General features: G+C 46.9%; 1 protein-coding gene across 1 annotated transcript; it reads left to right on the top strand.

The window, feature by feature from the left end:
- Positions 1 to 56: 56 nt before the first annotated feature.
- On the top strand, positions 57 to 16,825 carry polr2a (RNA polymerase II subunit A). The gene is made up of 28 exons (XM_036987684.1): positions 57 to 390; positions 1,263 to 1,395; positions 1,499 to 1,635; positions 2,102 to 2,269; positions 2,401 to 2,682; positions 2,849 to 3,010; positions 3,327 to 3,547; positions 3,633 to 3,765; positions 3,874 to 3,998; positions 4,284 to 4,494; positions 4,585 to 4,794; positions 5,082 to 5,250; positions 5,441 to 5,535; positions 5,729 to 5,932; positions 6,188 to 6,410; positions 6,846 to 7,029; positions 7,603 to 7,774; positions 8,259 to 8,364; positions 8,680 to 8,885; positions 9,176 to 9,439; positions 9,599 to 9,806; positions 9,925 to 10,130; positions 10,337 to 10,519; positions 10,964 to 11,167; positions 11,521 to 11,707; positions 11,996 to 12,109; positions 12,218 to 12,367; positions 12,457 to 16,825. Exons 1-28 carry the CDS (start codon positions 304 to 306, stop codon positions 13,614 to 13,616), a joined length of 5,904 nt encoding a protein of 1,967 aa, XP_036843579.1. The 5' UTR covers positions 57 to 303; the 3' UTR covers positions 13,617 to 16,825.
- The last annotated feature ends 1,754 nt before the right edge of the window (positions 16,826 to 18,579 follow it).

Below are 18,579 nucleotides of genomic sequence, written 5' to 3'. Positions count from 1 at the left end.
GTACCAAAGTCTCCTGTCTATATAAACACGCGTTGGCCGTTTTCAAGCTCAGATGCGCTCAGAGCGCGCTGGAGTGTAGATCAGGAAAAGAAAGGGGGACAGCTGGTAGTCATAGTAGATAGGAGTAAAGCGTAAATAAATAGACTCCTAAGGCAGTAAACAACGTGGGTTCTCAGGATATCGCTTTCGGAGACATTCCGGTCACCTTTGGCGGTCTGGCCAGAGTCCTGGTGACAATTTAAAGCTATTCCTTCTTACAAAAGCGGCGTGCCGAGGGAGGACGCGTCTCTTTGAATAGACAGGATGCACGGACCGCCCTCCGGCGACAGCGCATGCCCATTGCGCCTCATCAAGAGAGTGCAATTCGGCATCATCAGCCCAGATGAGCTTGTAGGTTTTGCTTTGGGGTGGGGGGATTCGTTTACTTTCTGAACGTTCTCACATTGATCTTACTTTTACATGACTATACCTAGAATGTATCATTGATGACAATGGATGTGCTACAAAGGAAGTAGCTTACAGCTAGCCTAGCTAATGTTAGCTAGCTAAGCCATGTTGGAGCTTGAGCTAGCTAGCTAGCAACAGCATGTTGTAGGAAGTTCGACAAACTTTCAGCACACACAGTATTTTCCATCTGAGCTAAACCATATATGTCATGAATCAAACTCCCTTTTTATTTTGAAAATACATGTAAACAAATACATTTAGCTACTTTAATGAACTTGGATATTTTGTTCTGTTCCCAGAAAGTTACATTCACAAACACTAGATGTTCCCTCTTGTTGTAATCTATATGTGGTATATCATAATAAAAGGTAACGTCATTAAAGTCAAAGCTATGCATGTTTTCTTTACGTTATGTTTTATTATTAGTTTTTGAATAATGGTGTCTTGGCAATAGAATACATTGTTTACATAATCCTCTAGTCAATTTGCTCACCTCAATTGATTTTATCCAATTAGTTGGACATCAATTGATTTGTCCAAGTATCAATGCTGGTTTAGAAATGCAACTGATCGAAGTGTACCAATATTCTTATAGAGGAGTAGGTACGGCTGTCATATCTTGATTCAATCACTGATTTCGCAGGGGTTATTTGTTTTGAAGGAGTTTCACCTGACCTTAAAAGTTGGTTTGAGAAATATGTAAGCCATTTTCCAATGTCTGTAAACTTGTGACTGCTTTACTGTTCTATGTGTATTTACTTAGGCTATTTATTTTTTGGTACCGGAATTGATGTTGACCATGGTTCTCCCTCTAGAAACGGATGTCTGTCACAGAAGGGGGAATCAAGTACCCCGAGACCACAGAAGGAGGGCGTCCCAAACTCGGTGGGTTGATGGACCCCAGACAAGGGGTCATCGAACGATCCGGAAGGTGTCAAACATGTGCAGGTACAGGAAGTTACCAGAATGTTGTAATTTTGTGGTTAAGGCCACCACTACTGTGCTGGAATGTTTTTGTTTTTTTTTAAACATAGTTGTTTTCGCTGTTCAGGTAACATGACAGAATGCCCGGGCCACTTCGGCCACATAGAGCTGGCGAAGCCGGTGTTCCACGTGGGCTTCGTCAACAAGATCATGAAGGTCCTCCGGTGTGTCTGCTACTCCTGTTCCAAGCTACTGGTCGACACGGTCCGTAACCCTCCATTCCTTCCTCACACTACCGCTACACAACCTATATGTAACATGTACCAATCTGCTCCCGTATTCAGTACTTGTGATGCTCACAACATGGCACACTCCAGACAAAAAACAATACGCCTACTTCTACGCCGCACAGCATACACAGAATATTTAACACGGCATATACTCATATCTAACTGATTTTTATTTGATGGGTATAAGAATTATGGATCAAGGCATACTAATGATTACATGTTGGTCCTTACATGGAATTATATTACACATATTCCATTGACTTGTTGATGCGATGGGGCGTGTTCAGCAGGATGTACCGCTTTGAAACGTTCAGATATAAATATGCTATGTTGAACGAACATGCATCTCTGACATGTAGAATAAGGAATCACGTTGGCTCTATATGTGGTATTTCTATCTGCAACGTTAAAGAAAGGCCCTGGTGTCTCCTTCCTTCTAGAATAATCCAAAGATCAAAGACATCCTGCAGAAGTCCAAGGGACAGCCCAGGAAGCGTCTGACCCACGTGTATGACTTGTGTAAAGGCAAGAACATCTGCGAGGGCGGAGAGGAGATGGATAACAAGTTTGGAGTGGAGCACGACAGTGAGGACATCACTAAGGAAAAGGTACTGTCAGTCAGCGGGGACGCTTGTCATTTGTAGGCCATCAATACTTAAACACATATTCATCTCACGTAGTAAGATCTTTTATTTCCTCATGGTCCTCTTGTAACACACACTCTCCTTCACTCTCCCAGGGCCATGGTGGCTGCGGGCGCTACCAGCCGCGTATCCGCCGGTCGGGCCTGGAGCTGTATGCCGAGTGGAAGCACGTGAACGAGGACTCGCAGGAGAAGAAGATCCTGCTGAGCCCCGAGCGTGTCTACGAGATCTTCAAACGCATCTCGGACGAGGAGGACGTCATCCTGGGCCTTGATCCCAAGTTCTCCCGGCCCGAGTGGATGATTGTCACGGTACTCCCTGTGCCGCCGCTAGCTGTCCGGCCCGCCGTCGTCATGCAGGGTTCCGCCCGTAACCAGGTGAGGAAGAATGACTAGCCGTTGAAGAGTTTTCCCTGAAAATGTCAAGAATTGAACGGTGTTTGGTGACTTTCGGGTCATTTTTCTTGCCGCTGTTGAGATTGTTCAACTCATTTGTTTTACCATCGTCGTTTAACCGCGTCGTGTCCCTTTCCCTGTCACCCAGGACGACTTGACACACAAGCTGGCCGACATAGTCAAGATCAACAACCAGCTGCGGCGGAACGAGCAGAGCGGCGCGGCGGCCCACGTCATCGCCGAGGACGTGAAGCTGCTGCAGTTCCACGTGGCCACCATGGTGGACAACGAGCTGCCAGGCCTGCCCAGGGTACGCACAGTAGCAGTGACACTTGAGGGCACCAATTGGCACAACATTACTGTACTACTTACCCATGCCAATGTGGATTGTTACTATAGATATGTAGTCTTACTGTCTTTGTTTGAATTGAACACTGTCAACATATATTAAAGTAAGACTAAAGAATACGATTAAAAGTGCTCTTTTGTTAGACCCATAAGACCACCTATTCAACCCATAATAACTGGGTTTATTTCATTTTCAGTGATTGCTGATAGTTGTGAAGGATCGCCAGCTCTGTTCTGAATCTGCTTGTGCTGATATTGAACGTTCTCTTAACTCCCAGGCAATGCAAAAATCGGGCCGCCCGCTCAAATCCTTAAAACAGCGTCTGAAGGGGAAGGAGGGGCGAGTCCGAGGTAACCTGATGGGGAAACGTGTGGACTTCTCCGCCCGAACCGTCATCACCCCCGACCCCAACCTGCAGATCGACCAAGTGGGCGTCCCGCGCTCCATCGCCGCCAACATGACTTTCCCAGAAATCGTCACACCCTTTAACATTGACAGGTACGGCAGAGAGACTAAACCAATTGTTTAGTGTTTAAACTGACCGTGTGTTGGTTCTAATGTTGACAGTCCTATATGTCACCAGGTTACAGGAGTTGGTGCGCAGAGGCAACAGCCAGTATCCTGGAGCCAAATATATCATCCGAGACAACGGGGACAGAATCGACCTGCGGTTCCACCCCAAACCAAGTGACCTTCACCTCCAGATCGGCTACAAGGTGACCCTCAAAAGACGAGATGGTCGTCATTTGTGGAATGTTTACCGAGTGACTTGGACTTGATGTAATGCAATGTCACTTTTATGAACTCGTTTTTGTTCCCATCAGGTGGAAAGACATATGTGCGACGGTGACATCATCATCTTCAACAGACAGCCCACTTTACATAAAATGTCTATGATGGGGCACAGAGTCCGAATCCTTCCCTGGTCCACCTTCCGAATGAACCTCAGGTACATCTATCAAGTCTAGAATTATTCCTGTTTCAGACTACACCCAGATACCCGAGTGGGTGTTTGTTGGCGTAAACACTGACAAGAATGTTGGGTAGAGAGTTGATACAGAACAAATGTTATTTCAGGATTGGGACTAGTGCTCATGTAGTATCGGATGATTTTTCTCGGCTCAATTCCCCCCCCCACAATTTTTTTTTTTTAAAGCAAACGAGAACACATTGACCATATGACATAAAACGGATCCTGGACGGTGACATTAACTACTCTGCCCCTGTTCCACAGTGTAACCACTCCGTACAATGCTGACTTTGACGGGGATGAGATGAACCTGCATCTCCCTCAATCCCTGGAAACGAGAGCTGAGATCCAGGAGCTTGCCATGGTGCCTCGTATGATCGTCACCCCCCAGTCCAACAGGCCTGTCATGGGCATCGTGCAGGACACCCTCACCGCCGTGCGCAAGTTCACCAAAAGGGACGTCTTCCTAGAGAGGGTGAGGAGGGCAATGTTTTTAAAGGGATAGATCAGCCCCAAACACACACGTCTTTCTTCCACTTATTCGCTAATATGATCTGTCCCTCAGGGCGATGTGATGAATCTCCTGATGTTCCTGTCCACGTGGGACGGCAAGGTGCCCCAGCCAGCCATCCTGAAGCCCAGGCCGCTCTGGACGGGCAAGCAGATCTTCAGCCTTATCATCCCGGGCCACATCAACGCCATCCGAACACACAGCACCCACCCAGACGAGGAGGACAGTGGGCCCTACAAGCACATCTCTCCCGGGGACACCAAGGTAGGAACACTAAACTGGCGAAACACCCTGAGATTCTCGTGACAAGGAGGATTTGTAGAACAAATGTTGTAGTGTGTGCGGAATACAGGCTTTTATTGTGTACTTTCTTTTTAGTTACATTGTGGTTTATAAGTTCCCATCTTAGAATGCTAGCACTTTACCACAAATGTGTAAAAAGGCAGCCATTTTGTGCCAGAACGCTAGCCACACCTAACACAGAACCATGAATGGATCCTAACCCAATGTGTGTAAAATACTATGATCTAATGTCATGTCTGTTTCCCCAGGTGATAGTGGAGAACGGGGAGCTGATCATGGGCATTCTGTGTAAGAAGTCACTGGGTACCTCTGCTGGCTCCCTGGTCCACATCTGTTTCCTGGAGATGGGCCACGACGTCACCCGCCTCTTCTACTCCAACATCCAGACGGTGGTCAACAACTGGCTGCTCATTGAGGGTAAGGACCTGGGCTGAGTGGGCACTGGGAAGAGGGCATCAGTGGGTAGAAAGGCAACTCCTTTGAAATCCACTTGAAGTCATAAATGAATCTGTTCTATTTTTGGGGTTAGGGGTTAAATTCCTCTAATTGCAGATATTTTAGTCACTGTTACCCTGTTTTTCTTAATATTCATATTTTCTCTCTGTAGGTGCCTCTATCGGTATTGGTGACTCCATTGCTGATGCGAAGACGTACCTGGACATCCAGAACACCATCAAGAAGGCCAAACAGGATGTAATAGAGGTAGGTCCCTTCTCTCACGGTGACTCTGAAATATGCCTTCAAACTTCCAGAATGTTCCTTAAAAAAAAATCCTCTTGTATTCACGGTTGGGACAACCTCTGGAAATTCCTTTTGAGATAATATAGAATGGAATAAAAGATGTGAGCCCCTCTGTCTCGAACTCCCTTCATTTTCTTCCTGTATTCCTCTCCAGGTCATTGAGAAGGCCCACAACAACGAGTTGGAGCCCACCCCTGGCAACACGCTGAGGCAGACCTTTGAGAACCAGGTGAATCGCATCCTAAACGACGCCCGTGACAAAACGGGTTCCTCCGCCCAGAAGTCCCTGTCTGAGTACAACAACTTCAAGTCTATGGTGGTGGCTGGCTCCAAAGGCTCCAAGATTAACATCTCTCAGGTACGTCCAGGGACCCCCCCCCCCCCAAAAAAAAGTCAAATGCCTTTTCCCCCCCTGTTACAAGTGTTTTGAAACACTACACTACGGTGTGCCCTACTGAACACGGCCCAGGATTGTTTCAGACGTCGGTGGATTTTCAAATGGCACAAGGTGTTCCTCTAGGGATGACAACGGGCTTCGATTTACACCCCGTAACCTCGCACACTTTTTCTTTCTCTACCGTCTGTCCCTCATCTCCATCTTGCTGGCCCTCAGGTTATTGCGGTGGTGGGGCAGCAGAACGTGGAGGGTAAGCGTATCCCCTTCGGCTTCAAGCACCGAACTCTCCCCCACTTCATCAAGGATGATTACGGCCCCGAGAGCAGAGGCTTCGTGGAGAACTCATACCTAGCCGGCCTCACGCCCACAGAGTTCTTCTTCCACGCCATGGGTGGCAGGGAGGGGCTTATCGACACGGCTGTGAAGACCGCCGAGACTGGTGAGTGAAGGGGGGGGGGGGGAAGCAAGAGTTTATTTTTTTATTAAGGGTCCCCATTATCTGTTGCGAAAGCAGCAGCTACTCTTCCTGGGGTCCACACAACATTAAACATGTCTATTAATGTTCTGTATTATGTCAAGAACAGCTCAAGGACTACATACATTTTAAAATAAGATCCTGTACTGACAAAACATACTGAGGGTATGCGGGGGAAGATGTTGGGGACAGCGACTGGTGATTTGAAGGGGGAGAGGCATGGGGTAGAGGTTAGGGTATAAGCTGATTAGAAGCGCTTGTTAATGAAGGGGTGACTGGTACGATCCCTGCACGATTAGCGAGAGGAGACGCATGACCGCAATGATAGTTCAGTAGGTAGATTTTCCCCTCAGGTTTAAATGACTCTTCTAACCTCGGTCCTCATCTGATGTCCTTCAGGTTACATCCAGCGTCGTCTGATCAAGTCCATGGAGTCTGTGATGGTGAAGTACGACGCCACGGTGAGGAACTCCATCAACCAGGTGGTGCAGCTGCGCTACGGAGAGGACGGCCTGGCCGGGGAGGCTGTGGAGTTCCAGAACATGGCTACGCTCAAACCCTCCAACAAGGCCTTCGAGAAGAAGTGAGTGGCGAGAGAGTGGGACGGGGAAGTACAATGGTGGATAAGGGTACTAGATTCGTTGGAGCTGTCAGGCCAATTCCCAAAGCTGGTCACTGTCGTGCCAATGACCATATGATCAAATCAAATCAAATTTTATTTGTCACATACACATGGTTAGCAGATGTTAATGCGAGTGTAGCGAAATGCTTGTGCTTCTAGTTCCGACAATGCAGTCGGAACTAGAAGTTGGCTATACAGGGAAAACTGATCTGACACCAGGCTTGTGCACTCATTGAGGTCTATGAATGTGTTTAATGCTGTATTCCATCTTAGTCATTCGATGATTGATTGTACTCGTTTAAAAAAACAACTAGTACAAGCTTTCCTCTCCTATTGGTTGACCGTGTGACATTGGATATCATAGACTTCACCTCTCCACGACCTTAATCACCCATGCCCTAATGCTAAACCCTCTGTCTAATCACTACTATAGGACGGTCTTAAAAACAGCAGCTCACTGTCCACGGTCAACTGCCTGAACTCTCTGTCTGTGTCTTATCTCATCCTTCCCTAATCCACCCTCGGGGCCACTAGGTTCAGATTTGACTGCACCAACGAGCGGGCTCTGAGGCGCACCCTGCAGGAGGACGTGGTGAAGGACGTGATGACCAACGCTCAGGTGCAAAGTGCCCTGGAGAGGGAGTATGAGAAGATGAAGGAGGACAGAGAGATTCTGAGGGCCATCTTCCCCACTGGGGACAGCAAGGTGAGGGAGAGAGGAGAGAGAGGCACACTAGCACAGGGGTCTCCAACAGGCAAATCACAAGCCTTAAAGGCACAGTGCAGCCGTTAGTCTTCTCATCAAATAACTATGGTTGATTTCAATCAGCGGTCACATTTTTGACTACACTGGGCCTTTAAGCATTGACACGGACAGAACATCTATTTTTCTCTCTCAACGTTTCATTGTAATATTGGGGTGGCGGGGGGATAACACAGGAAAAATGAATTAACCCAGTTCGGGACACGTTACAGTAGCGTATGTGTTCACATCCTGGCTCATTTGCACACGGGCACATCTGCGCATACACCTGGCGTACATCTCCAGGTTCTCCACGCGCACACATGCATAACTCATTCCCTTCCATGTACTCTCACACACGTCACCACTGCTAGCATATTCCACTGGTTCAGACCAACGCAACAGGGCTGTCCAACACTAAAGGTGACATGTCCCTGCTCCCCACTAGGTGGTGCTGCCCTGCAATCTGGCCAGGATGATCTGGAACGCCCAGAAGATCTTCAGGATCAACCCCCGCACCCCCACAGACCTCAACCCCCTACGAGTCGTGCAGGGTAGGTATCTACCACACTCGTACACTTTGCTGCCACCATAATATTTGAAGAAACCCCCTAAAGATGTGCCATATCGTTTTGAAAGGTTGATTACACTTTTTTAGTGTAAACCGCAGCTCTAGCTACGAAAGACAAGAATTTGCAACACTTTTTGTTCAGTAACCAAGTAAATCGCGTTGACATTTCTGCAGTCTTGGTACCAAATCAAAATCTCTCGAAGCAATTTTCTCTGGACCACTAGCCAGGATAAATAAGATCTAGAATGACCCGTATGACCTTCTTAAACTTCTCCCTGCTCTTGTCTGCATGCCTCAGGTGTCCAGGAGCTGAGTAAGAAGTTGGTGATTGTGAACGGCGAGGACCACCTGAGCAGACAGGCCCAGCAGAACGCCACGCTGCTCTTCAACATCCACCTGCGCTCCACGTTGAGCTCCCGACGCATGACAGACGAGTTCAGACTGAGCACCGAGGCCTACGACTGGCTGCTGGGGGAAATTGAGTCCAAATTCAACCAATCCATTGTGAGTTGAATCTCTTTTTCTCTCTCTCACTCTCACACTCACTCACACAGTGTGCTGGGAGAGGTTGAAAGGGGGAGATCGAGGGTCAACACCTAAACGGATTGCTATGAACTAAAGAGATGGGATTAGATGTATATGGACAGTGTAGAAAACCAAGCCTAGAGCGTGATCTAGGATCTTTTTTTACAGCATAATTTAGGAATGAATCCATGCTGGGCTTTTCTGTTTTCTGTCATTACACTAATCTAATTCCATCATTTTATTCTGAACACTTCTTCTCCCTCCTCTAGGCCCATCCGGGTGAGATGGTGGGGGCGTTAGCTGCCCAGTCGTTGGGAGAGCCCGCCACCCAGATGACCCTGAACACCTTCCACTACGCCGGCGTGTCGGCCAAGAACGTCACCCTGGGCGTGCCGCGTCTCAAGGAGTTGATTAACATCTCCAAGCGGCCCAAGACCCCCTCCCTCACCGTGTTCCTGCTGGGCCAGGCAGCCCGCGACGCCGAGAGGGCCAAGGATATCCTCTGTCGCCTGGAACACACCACCCTCAGAAAGGTGATTTGTCAGGCGGACATTTATTTCTCACGCCTTGTTTTACTTTAAGAGATTATTAAATGTTATTAATACATTTTAAGTTATTACAATATCTGCTTTTACAGGTTGCTTACTGATTTTTACGATAATTAACCAACCATCCTCCCCCCCTCCTGCCAGGTGACGGCCAACACGGCCATCTACTACGACCCTAACCCCCAGAGTACGGTGGTGACGGAGGACCAGGAGTGGGTCAATGTCTACTATGAGATGCCCGACTTCGACGTGACCCGCATCTCCCCCTGGCTGCTCCGCATTGAGCTCGACCGCAAACACATGACTGACCGCAAGCTGACCATGGAGCAGATCGCTGAGAAGATCAATGCAGGTGGGGACACACACACACACACTTCCAATACTTTATTTGAGTATATAATGAAGCATTCCGGTTAAAAGGAACCCCACCCCACGCACCTTATCGCTATATGCGACCTCTCTTCCCGAAGGTTTCGGAGACGACCTGAACTGTATCTTCAATGACGACAACGCCGAGAAGCTGGTTCTGCGAATCCGTATCATGAACAGCGACGAGAACAAATTCCACGAGGACGAGGAGGTGGTGGACAAGATGGACGACGACGTGTTCCTGAGGTGCATCGAATCCAACATGCTGACGGACATGACGCTGCAGGGCATTGAGCAGATCAGCAAGGTAACGGAGGGGGTCACACAAACACGTACTTTGTTCCTTTTTTTAAAACTGCGCAATGGCAGCGTTTTAACATCTCTGCACCCAATAGTCTTCGATATCTCATACGAACTGATTGACCTAAACAACATGGCAGTAACCTACCCAGATCATTAATATTACTATAATTCTATTGATCTATAGTACTTCCCCTGCCTCCTCTCCCCTAGGTGTACATGCACTTGCCCCAGACGGACAACAAGAAGAAGATCATCATTACAGAGGAGGGAGAGTTCAAGGCCCTGCAGGAGTGGATCCTGGAGACAGACGGCGTGGGACTGATGAGGGTCCTCAGCGAGAAGGACGTGGACCCCGTCAGAACCACTTCCAACGACATCGTAGAGATCTTCACGGTACGGTTAGGTACCACAGTTGGATAGCCACGCAAGTTATGATAGTAACCGATCGATTATAATAGTACCGATTAGACTACGGTCACCGACGATAACAGATAGATACCATCGTTACAAATGGCTGTGATAGTTACAATAGCTAGCTACAGTAGTTTAGGTAACTATTGTAGTTACCGACGGTTACAACAGACTTTTTTTAATATGATTTCTGATTTGTATTGTCTGTCGTAAGGGACCAGTTTAAATGTCCGTTACAATTTTGGCTATACTTTCAAGTTTATATTCACCAAAGCACTCTTTTGGAGTTAAACAAATTCCAACTCGACATTGTTAAACCTATTCATCGCTACTTTACTGTTAAACCTGAGAAGTACATAAATAACAGCATAGTCAAAACATTTTTGGGGGATATCAATACTCATCCCCCCCTCCCCTCCTTTCTAGGTACTGGGTATCGAGGCTGTGCGCAAGGCTCTGGAGAGGGAGTTGAACCACGTCATCTCCTTTGACGGTTCCTACGTCAACTACCGCCACTTGTCGTTGCTTTGCGACACCATGACCTGCCGCGGTCACCTGATGGCCATCACGCGTCACGGCATCAACAGACAGGACACGGGACCCCTCATGAAGTGCTCCTTTGAGGAGACTGTGAGTGTTTCGGACTGGGGAAAGTGGAGGGAGGGAAGGGGGGGGGGCGATGGGACTTGGTTGTTTTGTGGTCCAGTATTGTGTCAGTAGGTCGTACTTACCATTTTACGACAGTCGTCAGTTGGCTCTTCCACTAGCTACATTATCCATAAAGTTCCCTCCTTTGAGAACTTCATAGGAGCGTTCTAGTTACCAACCTCGACTAGACCAACACGTCTCTGATGACAGATGATTTTTTTTATCTCAATGAAAGGAATCAGTATAAACAAAAGGTTAAACAATAAAATTCAAATGATTTTGTGTCAGCACCCTGTGTACTCCACCACTCACCGTCAACATCCTCCCTGTCCCAGGTGGATGTGCTGATGGAGGCGTCGTCCCACGGGGAGAGTGACCCCATGAAGGGTGTGTCTGAGAACATCATGCTGGGCCAGCTGGCCCCCTGCGGGACAGGCTGCTTCGACCTGCTGCTGGACGCTGAGAAGTGCAAATACGGCATGGAGATCCCCACCAACATCCCCGGGATCAGCGTGGCTGGACGTGAGTGGCCGAGAGTATAATGGAGAAGTTGTTTTCCGCGCAGTCTGACTTTAAACGTAATTGTTCACGCTGTTCCCATCACCAGATCAACTCCCAAGGTTTGAATTTAGACAGATGTGAGGTCAGAAATGGACTGGTGCAGACCAATTTGTCTAAGATTTGATTAAGTTCTGAGTGTAACTATGTTGGAAAAAGCTGACATTCTAAGCAAAATAGATACACAAAGTATCCAGACTTTTAGATAATGAAATGTCGGTACGTCTCTCCTTCTCTATTTCCTCTTGTTAGCCACCGGAATGTTCTTTGGCTCTGCGCCCAGCCCCATGAGTGGCATGTCTCCAGCCATGACCCCCTGGAACACTGGAGCCACCCCCGCCTACGGTGCCTGGTCCCCCAGCATCGGTAAGCCCCAAACTGAGTTGACTTTGACAATATCCTGGTAGTACAACGTATTCCATACCACCTACTGTACTGTTCCATTAACTCATTCTCTGACTCTTTGACCTCCAGGCAGCGGGATGACCCCTGGAGCTGCAGGCTTTTCTCCCAGCGCAGCGTCCGACGCCAGTGGCTTCTCTCCGGGCTACTCCCCGGCCTGGTCCCCTACCCCTGGATCTCCTGGGTCCCCGGGGCCAGCCAGCCCCTATATCCCCTCTCCAGGTTAGTCACCATACAAAACACCCAGTTTGGTTTGAAATATCAACTGACACAGGACCGTTTTGGAATGAATTCCTTGTTTACTTTTCCAGGAGGTGCCATGTCTCCCAACTACTCTCCCACCTCCCCGGCCTACGAGCCCCGCTCTCCTGGGGGATACACCCCGCAAAGCCCGGGCTACTCCCCAACCTCCCCCTCGTACTCCCCAACCTCCCCTTCTTACTCTCCCACCAGCCCCAACTACAGCCCCACCTCACCCTCCTATTCACCCACCTCCCCCAGCTACTCCCCGACCTCCCCCTCATACTCCCCTACGTCCCCCTCTTACTCCCCCACCTCCCCCTCTTACTCCCCCACCTCCCCCTCCTACTCCCCCACATCTCCCTCCTACTCCCCTACCTCCCCCAGCTACAGCCCCACGTCTCCAAGCTACAGCCCCACATCGCCTAGCTACTCCCCCACCTCACCCTCTTACTCACCTACCTCCCCCTCTTATTCACCCACTTCACCCTCCTACTCCCCTACCTCCCCCTCCTATTCCCCTACCTCCCCCTCTTACTCCCCCACCTCTCCAAGCTACAGCCCCTCTTCACCCAACTACACCCCCACCTCGCCCAGTTACTCCCCCACCTCCCCCTCTTACTCCCCCACCTCTCCCTCCTACTCCCCCACCTCCCCCAATTACACCCCCACCAGCCCCAACTACTCCCCCACTTCCCCCTCTTATTCTCCCACCTCTCCGTCCTACTCTCCCTCTAGCCCGCGGTTCACCCCCCAGTCGCCCACCTACACCCCCAGCTCTCCCTCCTACAGCCCCAGCTCTCCTTCCTACTCACCCACCTCCCCCAAATACACACCTACGTCCCCCTCTTACTCGCCCAGCTCTCCAGAGTACACCCCCACCTCCCCCAAATACTCCCCCACCTCGCCCAAGTACTCTCCGACCTCTCCCAAATACTCACCCACCTCCCCGACTTACTCCCCGACGACCCCCAAGTACAGCCCCACGTCGCCCACCTACTCCCCCACCTCGCCCACCTACACCCCCACCAGCCCCAAGTACTCCCCCACCTCCCCAACCTATTCCCCAACCTCACCCAAATACTCTCCCACCTCCCCCACCTACTCGCCCACTAGCCCCAAAGGGTCCACCTACAGCCCCCTGTCTCCGGGCTACAGCAACCCCTCGCCCAGCTTCACCCTCACCAGCCCGGCCATCAGCCCAGATGACAGTGACGAGGAGAACAACTGAGGGAGCCAGGAGGAAGAGAGGGGGCTGAGGAGCCTCTCACTGCCCTACTCAAAGCCCCTGGACTGGGGCTGTAATACTGAAGGATAGCCCCTCTGCTGGTAGTGCTAGTGGTTTGGCCTTGGAGAGTCATGACAAAAAAAAACCCTGGGGGTCCCACTTGTGAATTTATTTTATTTTGGGGACCCTCCCTCGGACCACTGTACCCCAGCCTCTTCCATCTCGGGGGAGGGCCCCCTAAAATATTTACTACTATGTATTTGATAGACTTGAACTGTTTAGCAAGGGGAATAAGGCTGCCTTTTGAACTACACATTTTGTTTTGGTTTTTAATGTTCACGCGGGTGTTGAAGCAAAGTTAAGAACCCAGGAGAAAGCAGGGAGAGAGCGATGTGGTTACCACATTGACAAAAACGTCCCTCTTTTCAACCCCCCCACCCCCCTGTTTACCTGTACCCAGTCTTTCTCTGATCTCTTCAGTGTTGATGTATAGTTGTACGGGGGAGCTCGAGTATTGCCAAAAGCCTTTGAAAAGCTACCAGTGGATTGTATTTATCTCCTTAAAAAAGCTTTTAAGCTTCCCCCCAAAAAAAGAGAAACTAGAGGACTTGAGCTGATTCTTTATTGCATATTTTACTAAAACGTACATTATCTTTAGTTTTTTTTTTCTAAATGTAAAGTTGTTGCTGCCAGTTTTGGTTGGAAGAAAAAAGAGCGGATTTATTTTTTTTTTCATTTTTATGTCAGAAGACAGGCCAGAGTTGAAGGAGATGAGTTGACCGGAATTGGATTGAACAGAATTGAAACACTATTACTAATCTGCAGTTCAGAACAGTGGAGTTCAAGTAGTACTGGAACGGGGTTGCTTGAATACTGCAGGTGAAAAGAGTAGTTGTATTCCTTGCAGCACTAAGTACAGGGCTGCAAATGAAGATCGCCTAGGACGGGAGAGGGTCAGGCCACAGATGCTGAGAGAGAGAGCGACTGGTGTACTGGGCAAAATATGCTTTCCGTGGAGATGGTATTGCCATTTTTTAACCTCTCCATGACGTTCCAAATAAACCCTTTCTCCCCTCAACCCTCCCCCACCTAAAGTCGAACAAGAAAGATGTCAAAACACCCACCAGCATCCCTGTACCCTTCACCGTTAGATGAGTTGTGTTCAACAGCAAAAAACTTTTTTTTTTTTTTTTTTTTCAGCAAACCACTTTTTTAAAACACTGGTCAAATTTGGGTTTATGGAAGACTTAGTAATAATATCTGACAATTGTCATTCTGTTTTTTAAGAGAGAATGGAGTGTTTATGGGTGGACGAGGGATACTAGTTGGTTGGCGTCGCTGCTTTTGTCATTGTTTCTGCATGAGTAGCAACCTGTTAATACATTTTAATCTTCCCGTTTTAAGTTGAAGATCTCTTATTTGAAATCCCTCCCACCTTGTTCCATAATTCTAATTAGGAATTGTAAATGAGTTCTCTACTTTACTTAGTTTGGACTCGCTCATAAAATGTATTTAAGAGGGAAAAGTACTATTATTCGTCTGTGTGAATAAGAATGGAGAAATTCAGATTCAATTTTGTTTTTCTATTTCCTGTTTTTTTTGTTGCTTCTGGTGACTTTGTAAGAGCTGTTTGCAAAGAGGGTCTGTGTTCAGGTACTTTGGATGAAGGGGCAGGGGACGGAGGGGAGTAAGTTAGGTTTCCCCGTGATCTCTTTTCCATTCTGTTTCCCAATGGCTTTGTTCAGTTTCTGCCACTCCGGCTCGAATTTGGGCCAAGATGGCCACCGCATTCTCATTTAAAGGGGAAATCAGCAGTTTCTACCTCCATTTTTGGATACATAAATTGATATATACCCATTGATTTTTGAAGAATATAACTTATAAATAAATGCTGCGTTAGCTAAGTTCAACTGTCGTACCCTGCCAGAACCCAAAATATGAAACTTAACATTGTAAACAAACACTCTATAGCCTTAGCATGATTAGAACTAATTTTGATATCATGGATGGTCAGTCCTTGCATCCATTTCTGTCTTTGAATTTGAGTGGTTACATTTCTCCAGCCCCAGCTTTTTACCGAAACGGTGGTGGGGAGGACGCTTTGTTTCAACTGCTGATTGCTGCTTTAAGATATAAAAAGAAATGTTGCATGCAGTCCATTTGTGACGCTTCATAGCCTACTGTAAATGTTACAGCTAAGTGGCTATACTATGGTTCAGGCAGAAAATGGGAAGTTTAGGTTGACAGACAGGTTCATGTTCAGTTTAGTGTTTGTCAGTTACGCTCTTGGACACTGGAGGGCGACATAAGCCCTCGTTTGGGTTAACAAACCTCTCGAAGTTTCAGTTCAGTGATTTTTATGAGACCAGACATTTCAGAGCACTTTTGGCCTCTATAACCCTCTACCCACTACATTAGTGTGACAGTGAATCCTTGAAGATTATGAAAACCACCAAGCAGACACACTCTGCGTTTGCTTCCAGGTGCTCTTACACTTTACTAGGCCTAGTTTGATAAAGGTGATGAGTGTTTTGATTCTCGTGCCTGTTTGACTATGGAACATGGATACTCCATCCAAGCAATACGACAAGTTTCCCCCCGACTTTTGATTGGACTAGCTGGGTCTCCTCCCTCCCCTTGTTCATCCACAAGTGATCCTGGTTGTTTTTGAAATCGATGTTTGTCCTTTTTCTACTAATGTTCGTACCTGGGTTGGGGGGATTCTATGCCTGTAGAATTCCATGATGGGACTGGAACTTGGATGTGTTCTGAATTTGTCACGATTTTTATCCGGTTCGTGGTCGGGAACGTGTTTGCTACAACTTGTCCTGTCTACCAAATGTGTTTTCAACAGAAGTGATTTTGAATTGACTGTACCACCTGCAATGAATAGAAGTGTTGGCAATACACTGTTGAAATTCATGCAGTTGGTCTCTTCCATCATCGCCTCATGACATGGTGACTTTGTCCACTACCACCATATTCCATTGATTTACCTGTGTGGTCCAGTCAATTCAACATACCAGGACTCCCATGTGTGTGTCAAAAGAGAGGGTTTTCTTGAGTTGAAAGACTGGACAGGGTGTCTTGGGAGTAGGAATGTTTAAATTAAAAATAAATTGCCACTGTATAGATATCAATCCAATATCTCATTCTCTGTATCTTTTTTTTTTTTTTTTTTGACTTGAGAAAAAAATAAAGGTTTTACTATAGGTTGTGTCTTATTTGTATGAGTTGCTGTCACCTACCAATAAACTGAATGAATCCCTTCATAATTGGATATATGATGAAGTATTCCATTCTAATGGGTAAGACAAGGATACAGGTGAGGGTAAACAGATTCTAGATATGAGGCTTTACCTTGACGAACTGATCGATCGTTCCCATATTACTATACAATAAAAAAAAATCATCCCTGTAAGGGCAATTAGTTATTGCTATACTGATTATCATGACTACTGCAATAATATGACTCACATTTGTTAGTAAACAAACTTGCATGACAGGAGACTAGGCTTAATTTCCTTACACATCCCCACTGGTTTAGTTACATAGAGCCAGCTGTCAGCATAGCTGCAGATGTCGTTAGGGCCTTGTTCCATTTCAAACATTACCCGCTAACCCTAGCAACTAAAAGTTCGGTGTCAACAGATCTGAAAATAATGGATAAGTGAAAGCAACATGGTAGACACCCCATTAAGCCTATGAGAGGGCTTGGTGGGAAAGTTGCAATACTAAAAACGAAGGTTCAAATAAGTATCAATTTATTTGAGATCTGTGAACACAAAAGTGTAGGTGCTTAGGGAAGAGGTCAAAATGGTTAGGGGTCAAAATGGAATTGGGCCCTAATACTGATTGAACAAAAAACATAGTTTTATTTGCTAGTCACTTGATCTTCTGAATTAGTCACAAAGTAAGCCTATTTAGACATTTGACTTCTCTTTTTCCAACGTGGTTGGTGTATTTGGTAGGCCTGATCAAATACACTGCTTCCCTATAGAAACCAGAAGAGGATGTTCCAGGGATGTTTTGAGGATGTAGACAGACCTCAAAATGTGCCAAGCAACGACTATCAATAGGTTATAACAGTCAGCAAAATTGACCAAATGAGTGAAATTACCGATTTACACACTGGCCGCCTCCAAATAGCCATTCTAGAGTACTATAGTAGTGGCTTCTGATTGACTGAGTAGGTGGGGCGGTTAATGCATCTCATTAACCAGCCCGATAATAGATGATTTTCCAATTTGATTAATTCCTTTACTCTGAACAGAATAGGAATGGAGTTATAGGCCTGCTCAGGCTGGTTATAGACAGACGATCACAATCGACCTATACCGTAGTAGATCCTATTGCCTAGCCCATCAATCCTATTTTATAAGGACTGAAGACAGAAACAGATCATTTGGTTCCATTTCAACATACGTATTTATTATTGAAACCAAAGTGCTGTAATGTGTATAGATTCAATCAAATAGCCCAGTACACACACCAAAACTTTTCAAATGTTCAAATCAAAAGGCTATTGCACAGAAAAATGTGAACGGTCGGGTGCATTGCGAATTCAGAACCGCTGGACAGCAACAAAATAAACTAAAGCGCCGATTATTGGGAACGAGATCAGAATGACTACTAAGGCTGGATCCATAAATTAAAGCTGCAATATGTAACTTTTCGGACGACCCCACCTAATTCACATAGAAATGTGTGTTATACACTGAACAAAAATATAAATGCAACATGTAAAGTTTTGATCCCGTGTTTCATGAGCTGAAATAAAATAATATAAAAATGTTCCATACACACCAAAAAATGTATTTCTCTCCATTTTTGTGCACAAATGTGTTTACATCACTGTTAGCGAGCATTTCTCCTTTGCCAAGATAATCCACCCACCTGACTCACAGGTGTGGCATATCAAGAAGCTGATTAAACAGCATGATCATTACACAGTTGCACCTTGTGC

Source organism: Oncorhynchus mykiss, chromosome 9 (genome assembly GCF_013265735.2).
Source record: "Oncorhynchus mykiss isolate Arlee chromosome 9, USDA_OmykA_1.1, whole genome shotgun sequence".
NCBI classification, from domain to species: domain Eukaryota; kingdom Metazoa; phylum Chordata; class Actinopteri; order Salmoniformes; family Salmonidae; genus Oncorhynchus; species Oncorhynchus mykiss.
This window is presented reverse-complemented; position numbering and strand designations above follow the sequence as displayed.

Coding starts and splice junctions, on each gene's coding strand:
- polr2a (XM_036987684.1), top strand. CDS start 304: ATGCACGGACCGCCCTCCGGCGACAGCGCATGCCCATTGCGCCTCATC. Junction 6,411..6,845: donor TGTGAAGACCGCCGAGACTG/GTGAGTGAAGGG, acceptor GATGTCCTTCAG/GTTACATCCAGCGTCGTCTG. Junction 10,520..10,963: donor ACATCGTAGAGATCTTCACG/GTACGGTTAGGT, acceptor CCTCCTTTCTAG/GTACTGGGTATCGAGGCTGT.